Consider the following 24,122-nt stretch of genomic DNA (forward strand, 5'->3'; position numbering starts at 1 on the left):
GGGTGGTATGGTACCAGGGGTAGAGGTAGAGTAGTGTTAGGGTGGTAAGGTACCAGGGGTAGAGGTAGAGTAGTGTTAGGGTGGTAAGGTACCAGGGGTAGAGGTAGAGTAGTGTTTGGGTGGTAAGGTACCAGGGGTAGAATAGTGTTAGGGTGGTGAGGCACCAGAGGTAGAGTAGTGTTAGGGTGGTAAGGTACGAGGGGTAGAGGTAGAGTAGTGTTAGGGTGGTAAGGTACCAGGGGTAGAGTAGTGTTAGGGTGGTAAGGTACCAGGGGTAGAGAAGTGTTAGGGTGGTAAGGTACCAGGGGTAGAGAAGTGTTAGGGTGGTAAGGTACCAGGGGTAGAGTAGTGTTAGGGTGGTAAGGTACCAGGGGTAGAGTAGTTTTAGGGTGGTAGGGTACCAGGGGTAGAGGTAGAGTAGTGTTAGGGTGGTGAGGTACCAGGGGTAGAGTAGTTTTAGGGTGGTAAGGTACCAGGGGTAGAGTAGTGTTAGGGTGGTATGGTACCAGGGGTAGAGTAGTGTTAGGGTGGTATGGTACCAGGGGTAGAGTAGTGTTAGTTTGGTAAGGTACCAGGGGTAGAGTAGTGTTAGGGTGGTAGGGTACCAGGGGTAGAGGTAGAGTAGTGTTAGGGTGGTACGGTACCAGGGGTAGAGTAGTGTTAGGGTGGACCCAGGGGTTCACAGCTCACCCTGACCAGGGGTCTCAGCTCCTCCACCAGTCTCTGAAGAGTAGGGGGGGCTGTGCCCGGTGCTGTGCCCACTGTCAGGGTGTGGGTGTTCAGCCTGGGAAGGTTACATACCACCCTGGAGCCGGTAGAGGATGGATGGACCGTCCCTCTGTAAGTCTTTGTCTCCGCTCTGTGTGGACCAAAATAAACTACCTGAAGACTCTGGGTCATGTGATTGGCCAACACAGTGGGAGGAGGTCATGTGATTGGCCAACACAGTGGGGGGAGGTCATGTGATTGGCCAACACTGTGATTCTCTGGGATTCTGTCAGGTAGTCAGACTGTGATTCTCTGGGATTGGCCAACACGTAGTGGGGAGGTCATTTGATTTTCCAACACAGCAGGGGTCAGCAGCCAACAGGTAGTGTTATTCATTGTCTGGTTTTACTAGTATTCTCTCAGGTAGTCAGACTGGGATTCTCTGGGATTCTCTCAGGTAGTCAGACTGGGATTCTCTGGGATTCTCTCAGGTAGTAAAGACTGGGATTCTCTGGCATTCTCTCAGGTAGTCAGACTGGGATTCTCTGGCATTCTCTCAGGTAGTCAGACTGTGATGCTCTGCGATTCTCTCAGGTAGTTAGACTGTGATACTCTGCGATTCTGTCCGTTAGTCAGACTGGGATTCTTTGGGATTCTCTCAGGTAGTCAGACTGTGATTCCCTCTGGCCACTAGTCTCTGTAGACAGACAGGTTGCCTACCAATGTTCTGATTTACACGTCTGTAGAAGTTCCTGTGTCAGTTGGGACAGAGAGAAGTCGGGAACTCATGTGACATCACCGCCGTTTTCACCTGTTGCCCTAGTGTAAACATCCCCGCCCGGACACAAAGTGTTAGCTAGCTAGATGGAGAACACTGTGGTTATTTCAATGACACAAAGTGTTAGCTAGCTAGATTGAAATAACCACAGTGTTCTCCATGACACAAAGTGTTAGCTAGCTAGATGGAGAACACTGAGGTTATTTCAATGACACAAAGTGTTAGCTAGCTAGGTGGAGAACACTGAGGTTAAAGCTTGGTGTTAACATGGACATGAGAGTTGAACAGCTTGGTGTTAACATGGTCATGAGAGTTGAACAGCTTGGTGTTAACATGGGCATGAGAGTTGAACAGCTTGGTGTTAACATGGACATGAGAGTTGAACAGCTTGGTGTTAACATGGTCATGAGAGTTGAACAGCTTGGTGTTGACATGGACATGAGAGTTGAACAGCTTGGTGTTAACATGGGCATGAGAGTTGAACAGCTTGGTGTTAACATGGACATGAGAGTTGAACAGCTTGGTGTTAACATGGACATGAGAGTTGAACAGCTTGGTGTTAACATGGTCATGAGAGTTGAACAGCTTGGTGTTAACATGGGCATGAGAGTTGAACAGCTTGGTGTTAACATGGACATGAGAGTTGAACAGCTTGGTGTTAACATGGTCATGAGAGTTGAACAGCTTGGTGTTGACATGGACATGAGAGTTGAACAGCTTGGTGTTAACATGGGCATGAGAGTTGAACAGCTTGGTGTTAACATGGACATGAGAGTTCAACAGCTTGGTGTTAACATGGGCATGAGACCTGAAACAGCTTGGTGTTAACATGGACATGAGACCTGAAACAGCTTGGTGTTAACATGGACATGAGAGTGAACAGCTTGGTGTTGACATGGACATGAGAGTGAACAGCTTGGTGTTTCCTTCCCCCATATTTCCTGCACCAGTCTAATCCTTCTAAATCCAACTCACATTGATGGTGCGTTCAAGAAAACTCGGAACTAGGAAATCTTTGACCTCTGACTTCAGTAGGTTCAAGATAACGGAAATCTCCGACCTGAAGATCACGGATGAGACGATTTTTACCAATCTGAGTTTGTTTCTATCTGAGTTCCCAATTGTCAGACATCACCACAACATCCAGCTAGGAGAAACAACAACATGGTCTGTCCTTACTTTGTGAGTAGCTGGTGCAGGTCTCGGTGGCTCCGCTGCTGAGCGATGCTTGCAGGTGTGGCCCCCTGTCTGTTGGTCAGTCTGAGGGCTTCAGGGGCCCCTGGTTGCAGTAGGAGCCACACAGCTACCCTCTTAAGACCCCACCGTGCTGCAAAGTGGACCAAAGTCTCCTGGGGCTCTGCAGGGATGGAGGGGGGGAAGGAAGGAGAAAAAGGGGAGCGAGAGAGAGAGGCTCTTAACTATGGAATTACACACCCAGTAAATAGACTGAAACTAAAAACATCACAATGTTGGTTGGCTGGTTAGTGCTGACATACTCTACCCTGGTTGGCTGGTTAGTGCTGACTTACTCTACCCTGGTTGGCTGGTTAGTGCTGACTTACTCTACCCTGGTTGGCTGGTTAGTGCTGACTTACTCTACCCTGGCTGGCTGGTTATTGCTGACTTACTCTACCCTGGTTGGCTGGTTAGTGCTGACTTACTGTACCCTGGTTGGCTGGTTAGTGCTGACTTACTCTACCCTGGTTGGCTGGTTAGTGCTGACTTACTGTACCCTGGTTGGCTGGTTAGTGCTGACTTACTCTACCCTGGTTGGCTGGTTAGTGCTGACTTACTCTACCCTGGTTGGCTGGTTAGTGCTGACTTACTCTACCCTGGTTGGCTGGTTAGTGCTGACTTACTCTACCCTGGTTGGCTGGTTAGTGCTGACTTACTCTACCCTGGTTGGCTGGTTAGTGCTGACTTACTCTACCCTGGTTGGCTGGTTAGTGCTGACTTACTCTACCCTGGTTGGCTGGTTAGTGCTGACTTACTCTACCCTGGTTGGCTGGTTAGTGCTGACTTACTCTATCCTGGTTGGCTGGTTAGTGCTGACTTACTCTACCCTGGTTGGCTGGTTAGTGCTGACTTACTCTACCCTGGTTGGCTGGTTAGTGCTGACTTACTCTACCCTGGTTGGCTGGTTAGTGCTGACTTACTCTATCCTGGTTGGCTGGTTAGTGCTGACTTACGCTACCCTGGTTGGCTGGTTAGTGCTGACTTACTCTACCCTGGTTGGCTGGTTAGTGCTGACTTACTCTACCCTGGTTGGCTGGTTAGTGCTGACTTACTCTACCCTGGTTGGCTGGTTAGTGCTGACTTACTCTACCCTGGTTGGCTGGTTAGTGCTGACTTACTCTACCCTGGTTGGCTGGTTAGTGCTGACTTACTCTACCCTGGTTGGCTGGTTAGTGCTGACTTACTCTACCCTGGTTGGCTGGTTAGTGCTGACTTACTCTACCCTGGTTGGCTGGTTAGTGCTGACTTACTCTACCCTGGTTGGCTGGTTAGTGCTGACTTACTCTACCCTGGTTGGCTGGTTAGTGCTGACTTACTCTACCCTGGTTGGCTGGTTAGTGCTGACTTACTCTACCCTGGTTGGCTGGTTAGTGCTGACTTACTGTGCCCTGGTTGGCTGGTTAGTGCTGACTTACTCTACCCTGGTTGGCTGGTTAGTGCTGACTTACTCTACCCTGGTTGGCTGGTTAGTGCTGACATACTCTACCCTGGTTGGCTGGTTAGTGCTGACTTACTCTATCCTGGTTGGCTGGTTAGTGCTGACTTACTCTACCCTGGTTGGCTGGTTAGTGCTGACTTACTCTACCCTGGTTGGCTGGTTAGTGCTGACTTACTCTACCCTGGTTGGCTGGTTAGTGCTGACATACTCTACCCTGGTTGGCTGGTTAGTGCTGACATACTCTACCCTGGTTGGCTGGTTAGTGCTGACTTACTCTACCCTGGTTGGCTGATTAGTGCTGACTTACTCTACCCTGGTTGGCTGGTTAGTGCTGACATACTCTACCCTGGTTGGCTGGTTAGTGCTGACATACTCTACCCTGGTTGGCTGGTTAGTGCTGACATACTCTACCCTGGTTGGCTGGTTAGTGCTGACTTACTCTACCCTTGTTGGCTGATTAGTGCTGACTTACTCTATCCTGGTTGGCTGGTTAGTGCTGACTTACTGTGCCCTGGTTGGCTGGTTAGTGCTGACTTATTCTCCCCTGTTTGGCTGGTTAGTGCTGACTTACTGTACCCTGGTTGGCTGGTTAGTGCTGTGTCTGTGAAGCTACACTGAGCTCGCTACAGGGAGGGAGGGAGGGAGGGCTGGTGGTGTTAGGACAGGACAGGTCAGGACAGGACAAGTCAGGACAGGACAGGACAGGTCAGGACAGGTCGGTACGTGTTAGTGGTACTGCTAGCCTGTGTGTGTCTACTGTTGTATTATCTCATCAACTGATCCCTGATCAGCCAGTTAGACTCCATGGTAGAGAGCTGTACTGTCTACTGTAGGGGAGAGGTGAATCACTGAGCACATAACATGCTATTCCTGTTGTATTATCTCATCAACTGATCCCTGATCAGCCAGTTAGACTCCATGGTAGAGAGCTGTACTGTCTACTGTAGGAGAGAGGTGAATCACTGAGCACATAGCATGCTACTCCTGTATTATCTCAGCGGTGTAGCGGGTGTTTTAGTGGGAGTTGGGCTGGGGGACCCTAGTCTGTCCTCTGACAACAGCTCCAGTCTAGTGTTTGGGCACCTGAGCTTAGCCACTTTGTGTTTGGGAAAAGGTTCATCCCCTTGAATGTTTTTGCCATTTGAATCAATGAGGAGCACAATTTCTGTCTGTCTGTCTGTCTGTCTGTCTGTCTGTCTGTCTGTCTGTCTGTCTGTCTGTCTGTCTGTCTGTCTGTCTGTCTGTCTGTCTGTCTGTCTGTCTGTCTGTCTGTTGACTGCGATGTTATACTGTAGGTGCTACCTTGAAATACATTCGCTCCCTCCCTCACCAGTGATGTTCCTGAGGTGTGTCCCCAGTAGGTTCCACCCATCAGGCAGGTCCAGGTGTCTCAGTGCCAGGGACAGACTTTCATCCAGTCTCTCACATTCCTCCAGAGGGATCTGACACTCATCGAGTAACAGCGACCCCTCAAGGCCGTCTGGTCTCCCTGCAGTGCTCACCTAGGTTGAGGATACCAGGTGAGGACAATGTTATATTCACGTGCAGCGAGTTTAAAAAATAAACATATTCATGGGACCACCTTTGTTCGAAATACTCTTGACTCAATGTTCATATTTTCAACCTAGATGCTCACCAGAAATTGGGCCATGTCGAAGGCCAGGTCCTGGACAAAGTTGAACCTCTGCTCCGCCACCGCCACCACAGACACCGGGGATTCACCGGCCGGGAGGTGGCCGGGTCGGGCCCTGCACAGGGTGACCTGCACCGACTCACAGCAGTCATGGGCTGGGGGACAGAGATGAGAAGAGAGGAGAGGAGAGTGTTAGAGATGGGGAGAGGAGAGAGACAAATGCAGGAAGAGATATGAGGTGAGGAGAGAAATATGGGGAAGAGAGATGAGGAGAGAGGAGATAGGAGAGAGACATATGGAGGAAATAGATGAGGACAGGAGAGAGGAGATAGGAGAGAGGAGAGACAAATGAGGGAAAAAGATGAGGACAGGAGAGAGGAGAGAGACATATGGGGGAAATAGATGAGGACAGGAGAGAGGAGATAGGAGAGAGGAGAGACAAATTAGGGAAAAAGATGAGGACAGGAGAGAGGAGAGAGAAATATGGGGGAAATAGATGAGGACAGGAGAGAGGAGAGAGACATATGGGGGAAATAGATGAGGACAGGAGAGAGGAGAGAGACATATGGGGGAAATAGATGAGGACAGGAGAGAGGAGAGAGACATATGGGGGAAATAGATGAGAACAGGACAGAGGAGAGAGACATATGGGGGAAATCGATGAGGACAGGAGAGAGGAGAGAGACATATGGGGGAAATAGATGAGGACAGGAGAGAGGAGAGAGAAATAGGGGAAGAGAGATGAGGAGAGAGACATATGGGGGAAATAGATGAGGACAGGAGAGAGGAGAGAGAAATGTGGGGGAAGAGAGATGAGGAGAGAGGAGAGACAAATTAGGGAAAAAGATGAGGACAGGAGAGAGGAGAGAGGATAGTGTGTATTTATTCCTCATGTTATACGTTTTCTATTATTTCTCTTTTCTTCTCTCTGTATTCACTATGGATCCCCATTAGTTCCTGCCAAGGCAGCAGCTACTCTTCCTGGGGTTTATTATGGATCCCCATTAGTTCCTGCCAAGGCAGCAGCTACTCTTCCTGGGGTTTATTATGGTTCCCCATTAGTTCCTGTCAAGACAGCAGCTACTCTTCCTGGGGTTTATTATGGTTCCCCATTAGTTCCTGTCAAGGCAGCAGCTACTCTTCCTGGGGTTTATTATGGTTCCCCATTAGTTCCTGTCAAGGCAGCAGCTACTCTTCCTGGGGTTTATTATGGATCCCCATTAGTTCCTGCCAAGGCAGCAGCTACTCTTCCTGGGGTTTATTATGGATCCCCATTAGTTCCTGCCAAGGCAGCAGCTACTCTTCCTGTGGTTTATTATGGTTCCCCATTAGTTCCTGTCAAGGCAGCAGCTACTCTTCCTGGGGTTTATTATGGATCCCCATTAGTTCCTGCCAAGGCAGCAGCTACTCTTCCTGGGGTTTATGATGATGTGTAGACTGATGTGTAGATTGATGCGTAGACTGATGTGTAGATTGATGTGTAGACTGATGTGTAGATTGATGTGTAGGCTGATGTGTATATTGATGTGTATATTGATGTGTAGACTGATGTGTATATTGATGTGTAGACTGATGTGTAGACTGATGTGTATATTGATGTGTAGACTGATGTGTAGACTGATGTGTAGATTGATGTGTAGACTGATGTGTAGACTGATGTGTAGACTGATGTGTAGACTGATGTGTAGATTGATGTGTAGACTGATGTGTAGACTGATGTGTATATTGATGTGTAGACTGATGTGTATATTGATGTGTATATTGATGTGTAGACTGATGTGTATATTGATGTGTAGACTGATGTGTAGACTGATGTGTATATTGATGTGTAGACTGATGTGTATATTGATGTGTAGACTGATGTGTAGACTGATGTGTATATTGATGTGTATATTGATGTGTAGACTGATGTGTAGACTGATGTGTATATTGATGTGTATATTGATGTGTAGACTGATGTGTAGACTGATGTGTATATTGATGTGTATATTGATGTGTAGACTGATGTGTAGACTGATGTGTATATTGATGTGTAGACTGATGTTTATATTGATGTGTAGACTGATGTGTATATTGATGTGTAGACTGATGTTTATATTGATGTGTAGACTGATGTTTTTTTAATCTGATTCTACTGCTGCATCAGTTACCTGATGTGGAATAGAGGTCCATGTAGTCATGGCTCTATGTAGTACTGTGGAATAGAGGTCCATGTAGTAATGGCTCTATGTAGTACTGTGGAATAGAGTTCCATGTAGTCATGGCTCTATGTAGTACTGTGGAATAGAGTTCCATGTGGTCATGGCTCTATGTAGTACTGTGGAATAGAGGTCCATGTAGTCATGGCTCTATGTAGTACTGTGGAATAGAGTTCCATGTAGTCATGGCTCTATGTAGTACTGTGGAATAGAGTTCCATGTAGTCATGGCTCTATGTAGTACTGTGGAATAGAGTTCCATGTAGTCATGGCTCTATGTAGTACTGTGGAATAGAGTTCCATGTAGTCATGGCTCTATGTAGTACTGTGGAATAGAGGTCCATGTAGTCATGGCTCTATGTAGTACTGTGGAATAGAGTTCCATGTAGTCATGGCTCTATGTAGTACTGTGGAATAGAGTTCCATGTAGTCATGGCTCTATGTAGTACTGTGGAATAGAGTTCCATGTAGTCATGGCTCTATGTAGTACTGTGGAATAGAGTTCCATGTAGTCATGGCTCTATGTAGTACTGTGGAATAGAGTTCCATGTAGTCATGGCTCTATGTAGTACTGTGGAATAGAGTTCCATGTAGTCATGGCTCTATGTAGTACTGTGGAATAGAGGTCCATGTAGTCATGGCTCTATGTAGTACTGTGGAATAGAGGTCCATGTAGTCATGGCTCTATGTAGTACTGTGGAATAGAGTTCCATGTGGTCATGGCTCTATGTAGTACTGTGGAATAGAGTTCCATGTGGTCATGGCTCTATGTAGTACTGTGGAATAGAGTTCCATGTAGTCATGGCTCTATGTAGTACTGTGGAATAGAGTTCCATGTAGTCATGGCTCTATGTAGTACTGTGGAATAGAGTTCCATGTAGTCATGGCTCTATGTAATACTGTGGAATAGAGTTCCATGTAGTCATGGCTCTATGTAGTACTGTGGAATAGAGTTCCATGTAGTCATGGCTCTATGTAGTACTGTGGAATAGAGTTCCATGTGGTCATGGCTCTATGTAGTACTGTGGAATAGAGTTCCATGTGGTCATGGCTCTATGTAGTACTGTGGAATAGAGTTCCATGTAGTCATGGCTCTATGTAGTACTGTGGAATAGAGGTCCATGTAGTCATGGCTCTATGTAGTACTGTGGAATAGAGGTCCATGTAGTCATGGCTCTATGTAGTACTGTGCGCCTCCCATAGTCTGTTCTGGACTTGGGGACTGTGAAGAGACCTCTTGTGGCATGTCTTGTGTGGCATGCATGAATGTCCGAGCTGTGTGCTAATAGTTTAAACAGACACCTCAGTGCATTCAGCTTGTCAACACCTCTTACAAAAACAAGTAGTGATGAAGTCAATCTCTCCTCCACTTTCAGCCAGGAGAGATTGACTTTAAGGGCCAGCCGTGATGCCCTGTTCTGAACCAATTGTAATGTTCTACAGCCCTTTTTGTGGCACCTGACCACACAACTGAACAGTCTGCCAGGTGAGACAGAACTGTCTAGGCCCCTTACATGTCATGCCTAAATGTGCTGATCTGGCCAATGAAAAACACCATTAGTTGGCAATATCATTGGGTTTTATGATGAATGAGCCATCTGATTAAATTAATGAGGAAGCTGAGTTTGCCTTTTTGCCAAACATTTCATTGAAACTCCAAAGCTTTTTAATATCATTCTTTGTCATTTATCTTTGTTTCATAGTGTAGTTTCTTCTTATTTTTACTCAGTTTAGTCACATGATTTCTCAGTTTGCAGTTCGTTTGCCAAACGGTTGTGCAGCCAGACTTATTTGCCATTCCTTTTGCCTCTTCCCTCTCAACCATACAATTCTTCAATTCCTCATCAAGCCACAGGGATTTAACAGTTTTCTTAATTATTAGTAACTGGGATAAGTAGTTTCATAAATGTGTGTTGGGGAATAATCATAATTGGTTGGTAAGATGTTTTATATTCATCATATGTTTGTAAGTTACTTCTCATCAGAATGTGTTTGTATAATACTGTGGCGGGGTTGCAGTATCTGTTCTATGTCAAGACTAAGTTGCTTGGGCCGCAGAGAGGGGAGAGGTCAAGCGTGTATCTCTTGGCTCCACAATGTCTGTGTGCCAGTCAGTGGGTCTCTGTGATCTTGTCAAGATAGGATGGATTTGATATATGCCTGTTGATATGGAGGATTGGTTTATGGTTCTGAGTTTGAGAAAATAACATGTTTTAGGAGACAAAGCTGAACGATGAATTATGCCGATGCTGTCTTATCCTGTGTGTGTCTTTGCTATAAAGGATCTCAGTTGAAATGTGGAAGGGACTCTCAGAGAATTTATTGATAGACACTGAATTGATCTGAGAGTCACAGGGTTGTGATAGAGCTCATATAATTAAAAATTGACTTTGTGATAACTAACTCTGGCGTGTGTGTGGTTTGCTCTCATGATTTGGTAAATAGAGGAAATTTCCACGACATGTCTCAAGTGCAGCGTCTGGTTGCTCCTCATTACACACCACAGACCAGCAGCGTCTGGTTGCTCCTCATTACACACCACAGACCAGCAGCGTCTGGTTGCTCCTCATTACACACCACAGACCAGCAGCGTCTGGTTGCTCCTCATTACACACCACAGACCAGCAGCATCTGGTTGCTCCTCATTACATACCACAGACCAGCAGCGTCTGGTTGCTCCTCATTACACACCACAGACCAGCAGCGTTTGGTTGCTCCTCATTACACACCACAGACCAGCAGCGTCTGGTTGCTCCTCATTACACACCACAGACCAGCAGCGTTTGGTTGCTCCTCATTACACACCACAGACCAGCAGCGTCTGGTTGCTCCTCATTACACACCACAGACCAGCAGCGTCTGGTTGGTCCTCATTACACACCACAGACCAGCAGCGTCTGGTTGCTCCTCATTACACACCACAGACCAGCAGCGTCTGGTTGCTCCTCATTACACACCACAGACCAGCAGCGTTTGGTTGCTCCTCATTACACACCACAGACCAGCAGCGTCTGGTTGCTCCTCATTACACACCACAGACCAGCAGCATCTGGTTGCTCCTCATTACACACCACAGACCAGCAAATAATCCTTACATCATCAACATAGGAATCACTACAGAACTTATTGTATGACCTTTTGAACCCTATATTAGGCCCAGCCTGACCTCTTATACACTATATTAGGCCCAGCCTTTGGAACTGTGGTTTTCCTAGACATGGCTACTACATTGTGATCACTACATCCTATGGATCTGGATACTACTTTAGAGCAAATCTCTGCAGCATTAGTAAAGATGTGATCAATACATGTTGATGATTTCATTCCTGTGCTGTTTGTAACGACCCTGGTAGGTTGACTGATAACCTGCAGGCACTGGCCACAGTTTGAAGCTTTTTCTTAAGTGGGCAGCTTGATGAAAGCCAGTCAAAGTCGGGCATCAGTACTCAGCCTATGACTCTCTGATGTAGTCATGAACTGTGCTTGTTTCTCCAGTACTCAGCCTATGATTCTCTGATGTAGTCATGAACTGTGCTTGTTTCTCCAGCCATCAGTTCTCAGTCTGTTTCTCTGGTATATGTACATGTTGCTGTATGTGTCTGTTGACCAATCCTCTGTGATTAATCAAGTTTATTTAAAGTCTTACCGGGACAGAGGGTGTGCAGAGTGTCATGGCCGCTCCACAAGGCACTGGTCAGGTGACTCTGGGAGGAGCCAGAGAACAACAGGAAGTACTCCTCACCCTCCTCATTCTCAGTCTGCTCTTCATCACATAGCTGTACTGTTATCACAACCTTACCCTGCAGAGAAGGAGAGGAGGGGTTAAGGTTACCTTACCCTGCAGAGAAGGAGAGGAGGGGTTAAGGTTACTTTACCCTGCAGAGAAGGAGAGGAGGGGTTAAGGTTACCTTACCCTGCAGAGAAGGAGAGGAGGGGTTAAGGTTACCTTACCCTACAGAGAAGGAGAGGAGGGGTTAAGGTTACCTTACCCTGCAGAGAAGGAGATGAGGGGTTAAGGTTACCTTACCCTGCAGAGAAGGAGATGAGGGGTTAAGGTTACCTTACCCTGCAGAGAAGGAGAGGAGGGGTTAAGGTTACCTTACCCTGTAGAGAAGGAGAGGAGAGGTTAAGGTTACCTTACCCTACAGAGAAGGAGAGGAGGGGTTAAGGTTACCTTACCCTACAGAGAAGGAGAGGAGGGGTTAAGGTTACCTTACCCTACAGAGAAGGAGAGGAGGGGTTAAGGTTACCTTACCCTACAGAGAAGGAGAGGAGGGGTTAAGGTTACCTTACCCTACAGAGAAGGAGAGGAGGGGTTAAGGTTACCTTACCCTACAGAGAAGGAGAGGAGGGGTTAAGGTTACCTTACCCTACAGAGAAGGAGAGGAGGGGTTAAGGTTACCTTACCCTGCAGAGAAGGAGAGGAGGGGTTAAGGTTACCTTACCCTACAGAGAAGGAGAGGAGGGGTTAAAGGTTACCTTACCCTGCAGAGAAGGAGAGGAGGGGTTAAAGGTTACCTTACCCTACAGAGAAGGAGAGGAGGGGTTAAGTTTACCTTACCCTACAGAGAAGGAGAGGAGGGGTTAAGGTTACCTTACCCTACAGAGATGGAGAGGAGGGGTTAAAGGTTACCTTACCCTGCAGAGAAGGAGAGGAGGGGTTAAAGGTTACCTTACCCTACAGAGAAGGAGAGGAGGGGTTAAGTTTACCTTACCCTACAGAGAAGGAGAGGAGGGGTTAAGGTTACCTTACCCTGCAGAGAAGGAGATGAGGGGTTAAGGTTACCTTACCCTGCAGAGAAGGAGATGAGGGGTTAAGGTTACCTTACCCTGCAGAGAAGGAGAGGAGGGGTTAAGGTTACCTTACCCTGTAGAGAAGGAGAGGAGAGGTTAAGGTTACCTTACCCTACAGAGAAGGAGAGGAGGGGTTAAGGTTACCTTACCCTACAGAGAAGGAGAGGAGGGGTTAAGGTTACCTTACCCTACAGAGAAGGAGAGGAGGGGTTAAGGTTACCTTACCCTACAGAGAAGGAGAGGAGGGGTTAAGGTTACCTTACCCTACAGAGAAGGAGAGGAGGGGTTAAGGTTACCTTACCCTACAGAGAAGGAGAGGAGGGGTTAAGGTTACCTTACCCTACAGAGAAGGAGAGGAGGGGTTAAGGTTACCTTACCCTGCAGAGAAGGAGAGGAGGGGTTAAGGTTACCTTACCCTACAGAGAAGGAGAGGAGGGGTTAAAGGTTACCTTACCCTGCAGAGAAGGAGAGGAGGGGTTAAAGGTTACCTTACCCTACAGAGAAGGAGAGGAGGGGTTAAGTTTACCTTACCCTACAGAGAAGGAGAGGAGGGGTTAAGGTTACCTTACCCTACAGAGATGGAGAGGAGGGGTTAAAGGTTACCTTACCCTGCAGAGAAGGAGAGGAGGGGTTAAAGGTTACCTTACCCTACAGAGAAGGAGAGGAGGGGTTAAGGTTACCTTACCCTGCAGAGAAGGAGAGGAGGGGTTAAAGGTTACCTTACCCTACAGAGAAGGAGAGGAGGGGTTAAGGTTACCTTACCCTACAGAGAAGGAGAGGAGGGGTTAAGGTTACCTTACCCTACAGAGAAGGAGAGGAGGGGTTAAAGGTTACCTTGCGTAACTGCTTAAAATTGCAGAAATGCCATTGAGATTTTACAGTTGGTGTTTGTACGTTTTCCATAAAACTGTGAGAGCTGTTTAGGTGACAGAAAATGTCCTCCTGAGTGTTGTGATTAGATGTGTCATTTTATTAGGATATTTTTTACATTAGAAAACCAGCAAAAGCAAAGTAAAAGCACAAACAAAGATCCTATGACCTATTATACATATGATGAGTTAAATCACCCACCTCCTCCCCACTCCACCCACATATTCATTTCAATACAACATAACCGAAACTCAGCAAAAAAACACATGTCCTTTCAATGTCAACTGCGTTTATTTTCAGCAAACTTAAAATGTGTAAATATTTGTATGAATGTAAAAAGATTCAACAAGTGAGACTGAACTGAAGTTCTACAGACATGTGACTAACAGAAATGGAATAATGTGTCCCTGAACAAAGGGGGGGGTCAAAATCAAAAGTAACAGTCAGTATCTGGTGTGGCCACCAGCTGCATTAAGTGCATATCCTCCTCATGGCCTGCACCAGATTTGCCCGTTCTTGCTGTGAGACGCTACCCCACTCTTCCACCAAGGCCTGCAAGTTCCCGGACATTTCTGGGGGCAATGGCCTTAGCCCTCACCCTCCGATCGAACAGGTCTCAGACGTGCTCAATGGGATTGAGATCCGGGTTCTTCGCTGGCCATGGCAGAACACTGAAATTCCTGTCTTGCAGGAAATCACGCACAGAACGAGCAGTATGGCTGGTGGCATTGTCATGCTGGAGGGTCATGTCAGTATGAGCCTGCAGGAAGGGTACTACATGAGTTTGTGCCCATAGGCGACATTGTTGCTGGTTATGTCTGGTGAGGACCTGCCTTACAACAGGCCTACAAGCCCTCAGTCCAGCCTCTTTCATTATATTGCGGACAGTCTGAGCAATGATGGAGGGATTGTGCGTTGCTGGTGTATCTCGGGCAGTTGTTGCCATCCTGTACCTGTCCTGCAGGTGTGATGTTACACGTGGTCTGCCACTGCGAGGACGATCATCTGTCTGTCCTGTCTCCCTGTCTCCTCTTAGGAATCTCACAGTACAGACATTGCAATGTATTGCCCTGGCCACATCTGCAGTCCTCATGCCTCCTTGCAACATGCATAAGGCACATTCACACAGATGAGCAGGGACCCAGGGCATATTTCTTTTGGTGTTTTTCAGAGTCAGTAGAAAGGCCTCTTTAGTGTCCTAAGTTTTCATAACTGTGACCTTAATTGCCTGTAAGCTGTTAGTGTCTTAATGACCGTTCCACAGGTGCATATGAATTCATTGTTTATGGTTCATTGAACAAGCATGGGAAACAGTGCTTAAACCCTTTATAATGAAGACCTGTAAAGTTATTTGGATTTTTACGAATCTTTATCTTTATCTTTGAAAGACAGGGTCCTGAAAACAGGATGTATATTTATTTGCTGCCGCCTCATCGGCCGTACGACTGCCCCATTGACCTCCAGCCTGGAGCTCCTCTCCCCAGTAGCCGGGTGTTTAACCTCTCTCTTCCCGAGCAAGAGGCTATGGAGAGGTACATCCAGGACTCTCTGGCTGCAGGACTTATCCTCTTCCTCCCTGGTGGAGGCTTGGTTTTTCTTTGAGAAGAAGCAGGACGGGTCATTGAGGCCGTGCAGAGACTTCAGTGGGCTGAATAACATCACTGTTAAGAACAAGTACCTCTTGCCACTCATCAGCTCTGCTTTTGCCCCCCTCCATGGTGCCACGGTTACCAAACTGGACCTCCGGAACCACCTTGTGGAGGGGGACGAGTGGAAGACTCTGTTCAACACACCACTGGGTCACTTTGAGTATTTGGTCTTTTGGTCTTACTAACGGCCCTGCTGTTCTCCAGAACCGATTCGTTATCGTGCTGAGTGATGTGATTGGACGCTTCGTTTTTGTGTATTTAGATGACATCATGATTTTTTCCAAGGACCCTGAGGCTCACCAGCAACACGTTCGCCAAGTTCTTCAACGGCTGTTGGAGAATACGCTTTTTATTAAAGCTGAAAAATGTGAGTTCCGTGCTGCCATAGCGTCCTTCCTGTGTTATATCATTGCACAGGGACAGTGACATATTGACCCCGCCAAGGTCATGACACACACTACAATATACTGCAGCCACCCCAGACCCTATTCACACACTACTAATATACTACTAATATACTGCAGCCACCCCAGACCCTATTCACACACTACTAATATACCCAGACCCTATTCACACACTACAATATACTGCAGCCACCCCAGACCCTATTCACACACTACTAATATACTACTAATATACTACAGCCACCCCAGACCCTATTCACACACTACTAATATACTACTAATATACTGCAGCCACCCCAGACCCTATTCACACACTACTAATATACTACTAATATACTGCAGCCACCCCAGACCCTATTCACACACTACAGCCACCCCAGACCCTATTCACACACTACAGCCACCCCAGACCCTATTCACACACTACTAATATACTACTAATATACTGCAGCCACCCCAGACCCTATTCACACACTACTAATATACCCAGACCCTATTCACACACTACTAATATACCCAGACCCTATTCACACACTACTAATACACTACAGCCACCCCAGACCCTATTCACACACTACAATATACTGCAGCCACCCCAGACCCTATTCACACACTACTAATATACCCAGACCCTATTCACACACTACTAATATACTGCAGCCACCCCAGACCCTATTCACACACTACTAATATACTACTAATATACTACAGCCACCCCAGACCCTATTCACACACTACTAATATACCCAGACCCTATTCACACACTACTAATATACTGCAGCCACCCCAGACCCTATTCACACACTACTAATATACTACTAATATACTACAGCCACCCCAGACCCTATTCACACACTACTAATATACTACTAATATACTACAGCCACCCCAGACCCTATTCACACACTACAGCCACCCCAGACCCTATTCACACACTACTAATATACTACTAATATACTGCAGCCACCCCAGACCCTATTCACACACTACTAATACACTACTAATATACTGCAGCCACCCCAGACCCTATTCACACACTACTAATATACTACTAATATACTGCAGCCACCCCAGACCCTATTCACACACAACTAATATACTACTAATATACTGCAGCCACCCCAGACCCTATTCACACACTACTAATACACTACAGCCACCCCAGACCCTATTCACACACTACTAATATACTACTAATATACTGCAGCCACCCCAGACCCTATTCACACACTACTAATATACCCAGACCCTATTCACACACTACTAATATACCCAGACCCTATTCACACACTACTAATATACTACTAATATACTGCAGCCACCCCAGACCCTATTCACACACTACTAATATACCCAGACCCTATTCACACACTACAGCCACCCCAGACCCTATTCACACACTACTAATATACCCAGACCCTATTCACACACTACTAATATACCCAGACCCTATTCACACACTACTAATACACTACAGCCACCCCAGACCCTATTCACACACTACAGCCACCCCAGACCCTATTCACACACTACTAATATACTACTAATATACTGCAGCCACCCCAGACCCTATTCACACACTACTAATACACTACAGCCACCCCAGACCCTATTCACACACTACAGCCACCCCAGACCCTATTCACACACTACTAATATACTACTAATACACTACAGCCACCCCAGACCCTATTCACACACTACAGCCACCCCAGACCCTATTCACACACTACAGCCACCCCAGACCCTATTCACACACTACAGCCACCCCAGACCCTATTCACACACTACAGCCACCCCAGACCCTATTCACACACTACTAATATACTACTAATATACTACAGCCACCCCAGACCCTATTCACACACTACAGCCACCCCAGACCCTATTCACACACTACTAATATACTACTAATATACTGCAGCCACCCCAGACCCTATTCACACACTACACCCACCCCAGACCCTATTCACACACTACTAATATACTACTAATATACTGCAGCCACCCCAGACCCTATTCACACACTACAGCCACCCCAGACCCTATTCACACACTACTAATATACTACTAATATACTACAGCCACCCCAGACCCTATTCACACACTACTAATATACCCAGACCCTATTCACACACTACAGCCACCCCAGACCCTATTCACGCACTACTAATATACTACTAATATACTGCAGCCACCCCAGACCCTATTCACACACTACACCCACCCCAGACCCTATTCACACACTACAGCCACCCCAGACCCTATTCACACACTACTAATATACTACTAATATACTACAGCCACCCCAGACCCTATTCACACACTACAGCCACCCCAGACCCTATTCACACACTACAGCCACCCCAGACCCTATTCACACACTACAGCCACCCCAGACCCTATTCACACACTACTAATATACTACTAATATACTACAGCCACCCCAGACCCTATTCACACACTACAGCCACCCCAGACCCTATTCACACACTACAGCCACCCCAGACCCTATTCACACACTACTAATATACTACTAATATACTGCAGCCACCCCAGACCCTATTCACACACTACAGCCGCCCCAGACCCTATTCACACACTACTAATACACTACAGCCACCCCAGACCCTATTCACACACTAATAATATACTACTAATATACTACAGCCACCCCAGACCCTATTCACACACTACTAATATACCCAGACCCTATTCACACACTACTAATATACCCAGACCCTATTCACACACTACTAATATACCCAGACCCTATTCACACACTACTAATACACTACAGCCACCCCAGACCCTATTCACACACTACTAATATACCCAGACCCTATTCACACACTACTAATATACCCAGACCCTATTCACACACTACTAATACACTACAGCCACCCCAGACCCTATTCACACACTACTAATATACCCAGACCCTATTCACACACTAATAATATACTACTAATATACTACAGCCACCCCAGACCCTATTCACACACTACACCCACCCCAGACCCTATTCACACACTACTAATATACCCAGACCCTATTCACACACTACAGCCACCCCAGACCCTATTCACACACTACTAATATACTACTAATATACTGCAGCCACCCCAGACCCTATTCACACACTACACCCACCCCAGACCCTATTCACACACTACAGCCACCCCAGACCCTATTCACACACTACTAATATACTACTAATATACTGCAGCCACCCCAGACCCTATTCACACACTACACCCACCCCAGACCCTATTCACACACTACTAATATACTACTAATATACTACAGCCACCCCAGACCCTATTCACACACTACAGCCACCCCAGACCCTATTCACACACTACTAATATACCCAGACCCTATTCACACACTACTAATATACTACTAATATACTACAGCCACCCCAGACCCTATTCACACACTACTAATATACCCAGACCCTATTCACACACTACTAATATACCCAGACCCTATTCACACACTACTAATATACTACTAATATACTGCAGCCACCCCAGACCCTATTCACACACTACTAATATACTACTAATATACTACAGCCACCCCAGACCCTATTCACACACTACTAATATACCCAGACCCTATTCACACACTACTAATATACCCAGACCCTATTCACACACTACTAATATACTACTAATATACTACAGCCACCCCAGACCCTATTCACACACTACAGCCACCCCAGACCCTATTCACACACTACTAATATACTACTAATATACTACAGCCACCCCAGACCCTATTCACACACTACAGCCACCCCAGACCCTATTCACACACTACAGCCACCCCAGACCCTATTCACACACTACAGCCACCCCAGACCCTATTCACACACTACAGCCACCCCAGACCCTATTCACACACTACAGCCACCCCAGACCCTATTCACACACTACTAATATACTACTAATATACTACAGCCACCCCAGACCCTATTCACACACTACTAATATACCCAGACCCTATTCACACACTACTAATATACCCAGACCCTATTCACACACTACAGCCACCCCAGACCCTATTCACACACTACAGCCACCCCAGACCCTATTCACACACTACAGCCACCCCAGACCCTATTCACACACTACAGCCACCCCAGACCCTATTCACACACTACAGCCACCCCAGACCCTATTCACACACTACAGCCACCCCAGACCCTATTCACACACTACTAATATACTACTAATATACTACAGCCACCCCAGACCCTATTCACACACTACAGCCACCCCAGACCCTATTCACACACTACAGCCACCCCAGACCCTATTCACACACTACAGCCACCCCAGACCCTATTCACACACTACTAATATACTACTAATATACTACAGCCACCCCAGACCCTATTCACACACTACAGCCACCCCAGACCCTATTCACACACTACAGCCACCCCAGACCCTATTCACACACTACAGCCACCCCAGACCCTATTCACACACTACAGCCACCCCAGACCCTATTCACACACTACTAATATACTACTAATATACTACAGCCACCCCAGACCCTATTCACACACTACAGCCACCCCAGACCCTATTCACACACTACAGCCACCCCAGACCCTATTCACACATTACAGCCACCCCAGACCCTATTCACACACTACAGCCACCCCAGACCCTATTCACACACTACTAATATACCCAGACCCTATTCACACACTACTAATATACTACTAATATACTGCAGCCACCCCAGACCCTATTCACACACTACTAATATACTACAGCCACCCCAGACCCTATTCACACACTACTAATATACTACTAATATACTGCAGCCACCCCAGACCCTATTCACACACTACTAATATACTACAGCCACCCCAGACCCTATTCACACACTACAGCCACCCCAGACCCTATTCACACACTACAGCCACCCCAGACCCCATTCACACACTACAGCCACCCCAGACCCTATTCACACACTACAGCCACCCCAGACCCCATTCACACACTACAGCCACCCCAGACCCTATTCACACACTACAGCCACCCCAGACCCTATTCACACACTACAGCCACCCCAGACCCTATTCACACACTACAGCCACCCCAGACCCCATTCACACACTACAGCCACCCCAGACCCTATTCACACACTACAGCCACCCCAGACCCTATTCACACACTACAGCCACCCCAGACCCCATTCACACACTTCATGGGATCAAGCACCAGTCGTAATACTTACATACAACGGAGCTTGATGTGGATTCAGTTTCATGACCCTGGAAAGAATGAAAGTAGAAATAGTAGATCATACAGAAAACAGTTGGGATCATCCTACCTTAAGGAGTCCATGTATCACCTGTCTACCTGGTATCACATGACCAGAGCCCAGGTATCACCTGTCTACCTGGTATCACATGACCAGAGCCCATGTATCTGTAAAGAAATGTATCCACTAACAACTGTAAGTGGCCCTGGATAAGAGCCTGTAAAGAAATGTATCCACTAACAACTGTAAGTGGCCCTGGATAAGAGCCTGTAAAGAAATGTATCCAGTAACAACTGTAAGTGGCCCTGGATAAGAGCCTGTAAAGAAATGTATCCACTAACAACTGTAAGTGGCCCTGGATAAGAGCCTGTAAAGAAATGTATCCACTAACAACTGTAAGTGGCCCAGGATAAGAGCCTGTAAAGAAATGTATCCACTAACAACTGTAAGTGGCCCTGGATAAGAGCCTGTAAAGAAATGTATCCACTAACAACTGTAAGTGGCCCTGGATAAGAGCCTGTAAAGAAACGAATCCACTAACAACTGTAAGTGGCCCTGGATAAGAGCCTGTAAAGAAATGTATCCACTAACAACTGTATGTGGCCCTGGATAAGAGCCTGTAACATTTTTTTAAATGTAAAGCAGAAGTGTAATCGATTGGCTGTGCCCATAGCAATGTTATAAAATGAGTTTGGATAAATCAATAGAGAAAGCTTACCCCCAAAGTATTCCAGAGAACAATGAACAGATATCCTTTACTGGATCCACATTAGACACAGCAGGTGTGTTGATAATGAGGGTGATGTGTATTTCCTAGTGTTAGACCACCTGTTAGTCAGGACTCTCTCCCAGGGCTCATGGCTCATTACTGGCAGATAAATATATCTTTGTGCTGCTAGCGGGCGGAGACGGTGGGGGGGGGATAAAAGGCGGATTAAACCTGTGATGTCACAGGTGGAGGGAGGAGCAGAGGAGATGAGTAAACTACAGGTCAAGTGTCTTTGTACATACAGGGAACTGCTACAGAGCTGCTCCACCTAGCCTCCGTCACTGTCTATGTAACAACATGTTAGTGTTGTGTTGTTACCAGGGAGCTGCTCCATCTAGCCTCCTTCACTGTCTATGTAACAACATGTTAGTGTTATGTTGTTACCAGGGAGCTGCTCCATCTAGCCTCCTTCACTGTCTATGTAACAACATGTTAGTGTTATGTTGTTACCAGGGAGCTGCTCCACCTAGCCTCCTTCACTGTCTATGTAACAACATGTTAGTGTTATGTTGTTACCAGGGAGCTGCTCCATCTAGCCTCCTTCACTGTCTATGTAACAACATGTTAGTGTTGTGTTGACCCACAACACTAACGTGTTGTGTTGTGTTGACCCACAACACTAACATGTTGTGTTGTGTTGAGTCAGATGGACTTGTGGATACCATTTGTATGTCTCTGTGTCCAGTATGAAAGACGTTAGAGGTACAGTTGAAGTTGGAAGTTTACATTCACCTTAGCCAAATACTTTTAAACTCAGTTTTTCACAATTCCTGACATTTAATTCCAGTAAAAATTCCCTGTCTTAGGTCAGTTAGGATCACCACTTCATTTTAAGGATGTGAAATGTCAGAATAATAGTCGAGAGAATGATTTATTTCAGCTTTTATTTCTTTCATCACATTCCCAGTGGGTCAGAAGTTTACATACACTCAATTAGTTTTTGGTAGCATTGCCTTATAGTTGTTTAGCTTGGGTCAAACATTTCCGGTAGCCTTCCATAAGCTTCCCACAATAAGTTGGGTGAATTTTGACCCGTACCTCCTGACAGAGCTGGTGTAACTGAGTCAGGTTTGTAGGCCTCCTCGCTCGCACACGCTTTTTCAGTTCTGCCCACAAATGTTCTATGGGATTAAGGTCAGGGCTTTGTGATGGCCACTCCAATACCTTGACTTTGTTGTCCTTAAGCCATTTTTCCACAACTTTGGAAGTAAGCTTGGGGTCATTGTCCATTTGGAAGACCCATTTGCAACCAAGCTTAAACTTCCTGACTGATGTCTTCAGATGTTGCTTCAATATATCCACATAATTTTCCCTCCTCATGACGCCATCTATTTTGTGAACTGCACCAGTCCCTCCTGCAGCAAAGCACCCCACAACATGATGCTGCCACCCCTGTGCTTCACGGTTGGGATGGTGTTCTTCGGCTTGCAAGCATCCATCTTTTTCCTCCAAACATAACATTGACCGTTATGGCCAAACAGTTATATTTTTGTTTCATCAGACCAGAGGACATTTCTCCAAAAAGTACGATCTTTGTCCTCATGTGCAGTTGCGGACCGTAGTCTGGCTTTTCTATGGCGGTTTTGGAGCAGTGGCTTCTTCCTTGCTGAGCGGCCATTCAGGTTATGTCGATATAGGACTTGTTTTACTGTGGTTATAGATATTTTTGTACCTGTTTCCTCCAGCATCTTCACAAGGTCCTTTGCTGTTGTTCTGGGATTGATATGCACTTTTTGCACCAAAGTACATTCATCTCTAGGAGACAGAACGTGTCTCCTTCCTGAGCGGTATGACGGCTGCGTGGTTCCTTGGTGTTTATACTTGCATACTATTGTTTGTACAGATGAACGTGGTTCCTTCAGGTGTTTGGAAATTGCTCCCAAGAATGACTTGTGGAGGTCTACAATATTTTTTCTGAGGTCCTTGGCTGATTTCTTTTGATTTTCCCATGATGTCAACAAAGAGGCACTGAGTTTGAAGGTAGCCATTGAAATACATCCACAGGTACATCTCCAATTAACTCTAATTATGTCAATTAGCCTATCAGAAGCTTCTAAAGCCATGACATCATTTTCTGGAATTTTCCAAGCTGTTTAAAGGCACAGTCAACTACAGTGCCTTGCGAAAGTATTCGGCCCCCTTGAACTTTGCGACCTTTTGCCACATTTCAGGCTTCAAACATAAAGATATAAAACTGTATTTTTTGTGAAGAATCAACAACAAGTGGGACACAATCATGAAGTGGAACGACATTTATTGAATATTTCGAACTTTTTTAACACGTCAAAAACTGAAAAATTGGGCGTTTCAGCTTGTCCGTGATGTGTACCCTCTCCACTACTGTCCTGTCGATGTGG

General features: G+C 46.3%; 1 protein-coding gene across 1 annotated transcript; it reads right to left on the reverse strand.

Annotated features, from left to right (window-relative positions):
• Positions 1-19: 19 nt before the first annotated feature.
• On the reverse strand, positions 20-15,313 carry LOC116371496 (A-kinase anchor protein 13). The gene is made up of 18 exons (XM_031820403.1): positions 15,098-15,313; positions 13,504-13,509; positions 13,388-13,393; positions 13,273-13,278; positions 13,157-13,162; positions 12,853-12,858; positions 12,739-12,744; positions 12,624-12,629; positions 12,509-12,514; positions 12,393-12,398; positions 12,127-12,132; positions 12,013-12,018; positions 11,899-11,904; positions 11,637-11,790; positions 5,797-5,957; positions 5,491-5,662; positions 2,666-2,843; positions 20-859 (listed from the first exon to the last, which is right to left on the reverse strand). The coding sequence occupies exons 1-18, from the start codon at positions 15,311-15,313 to the stop codon at positions 661-663; spliced, it is 1,152 nt and encodes a 383-aa protein (XP_031676263.1). The 3' UTR covers positions 20-660.
• Positions 15,314-24,122: the final 8,809 nt, after the last annotated feature.

This window comes from Oncorhynchus kisutch, unplaced genomic scaffold, assembly GCF_002021735.2.
Source record: "Oncorhynchus kisutch isolate 150728-3 unplaced genomic scaffold, Okis_V2 scaffold3334, whole genome shotgun sequence".
NCBI classification, from domain to species: Eukaryota; Metazoa; Chordata; class Actinopteri; order Salmoniformes; family Salmonidae; genus Oncorhynchus; species Oncorhynchus kisutch.

Bases quoted from the DNA above. Each gene is read 5' to 3' on its own strand.
- LOC116371496 (XM_031820403.1), bottom strand. From the start codon at position 15,313: ATGTTATTCAGCCCACTGAAGTCTCTGCACGGCCTCAATGACCCGTCC. The intron at 5,958-11,636 runs GTAAGACTTTAA...CTTCTCATCTCT, and splicing joins TCTGCACACCCTCTGTCCCG to GTCCCCCAGCCCATGACTGC. The intron at 860-2,665 runs GTAAGGACAGAC...TGGTCCACACAG, and splicing joins CTGCACCAGCTACTCACAAA to AGCGGAGACAAAGACTTACA.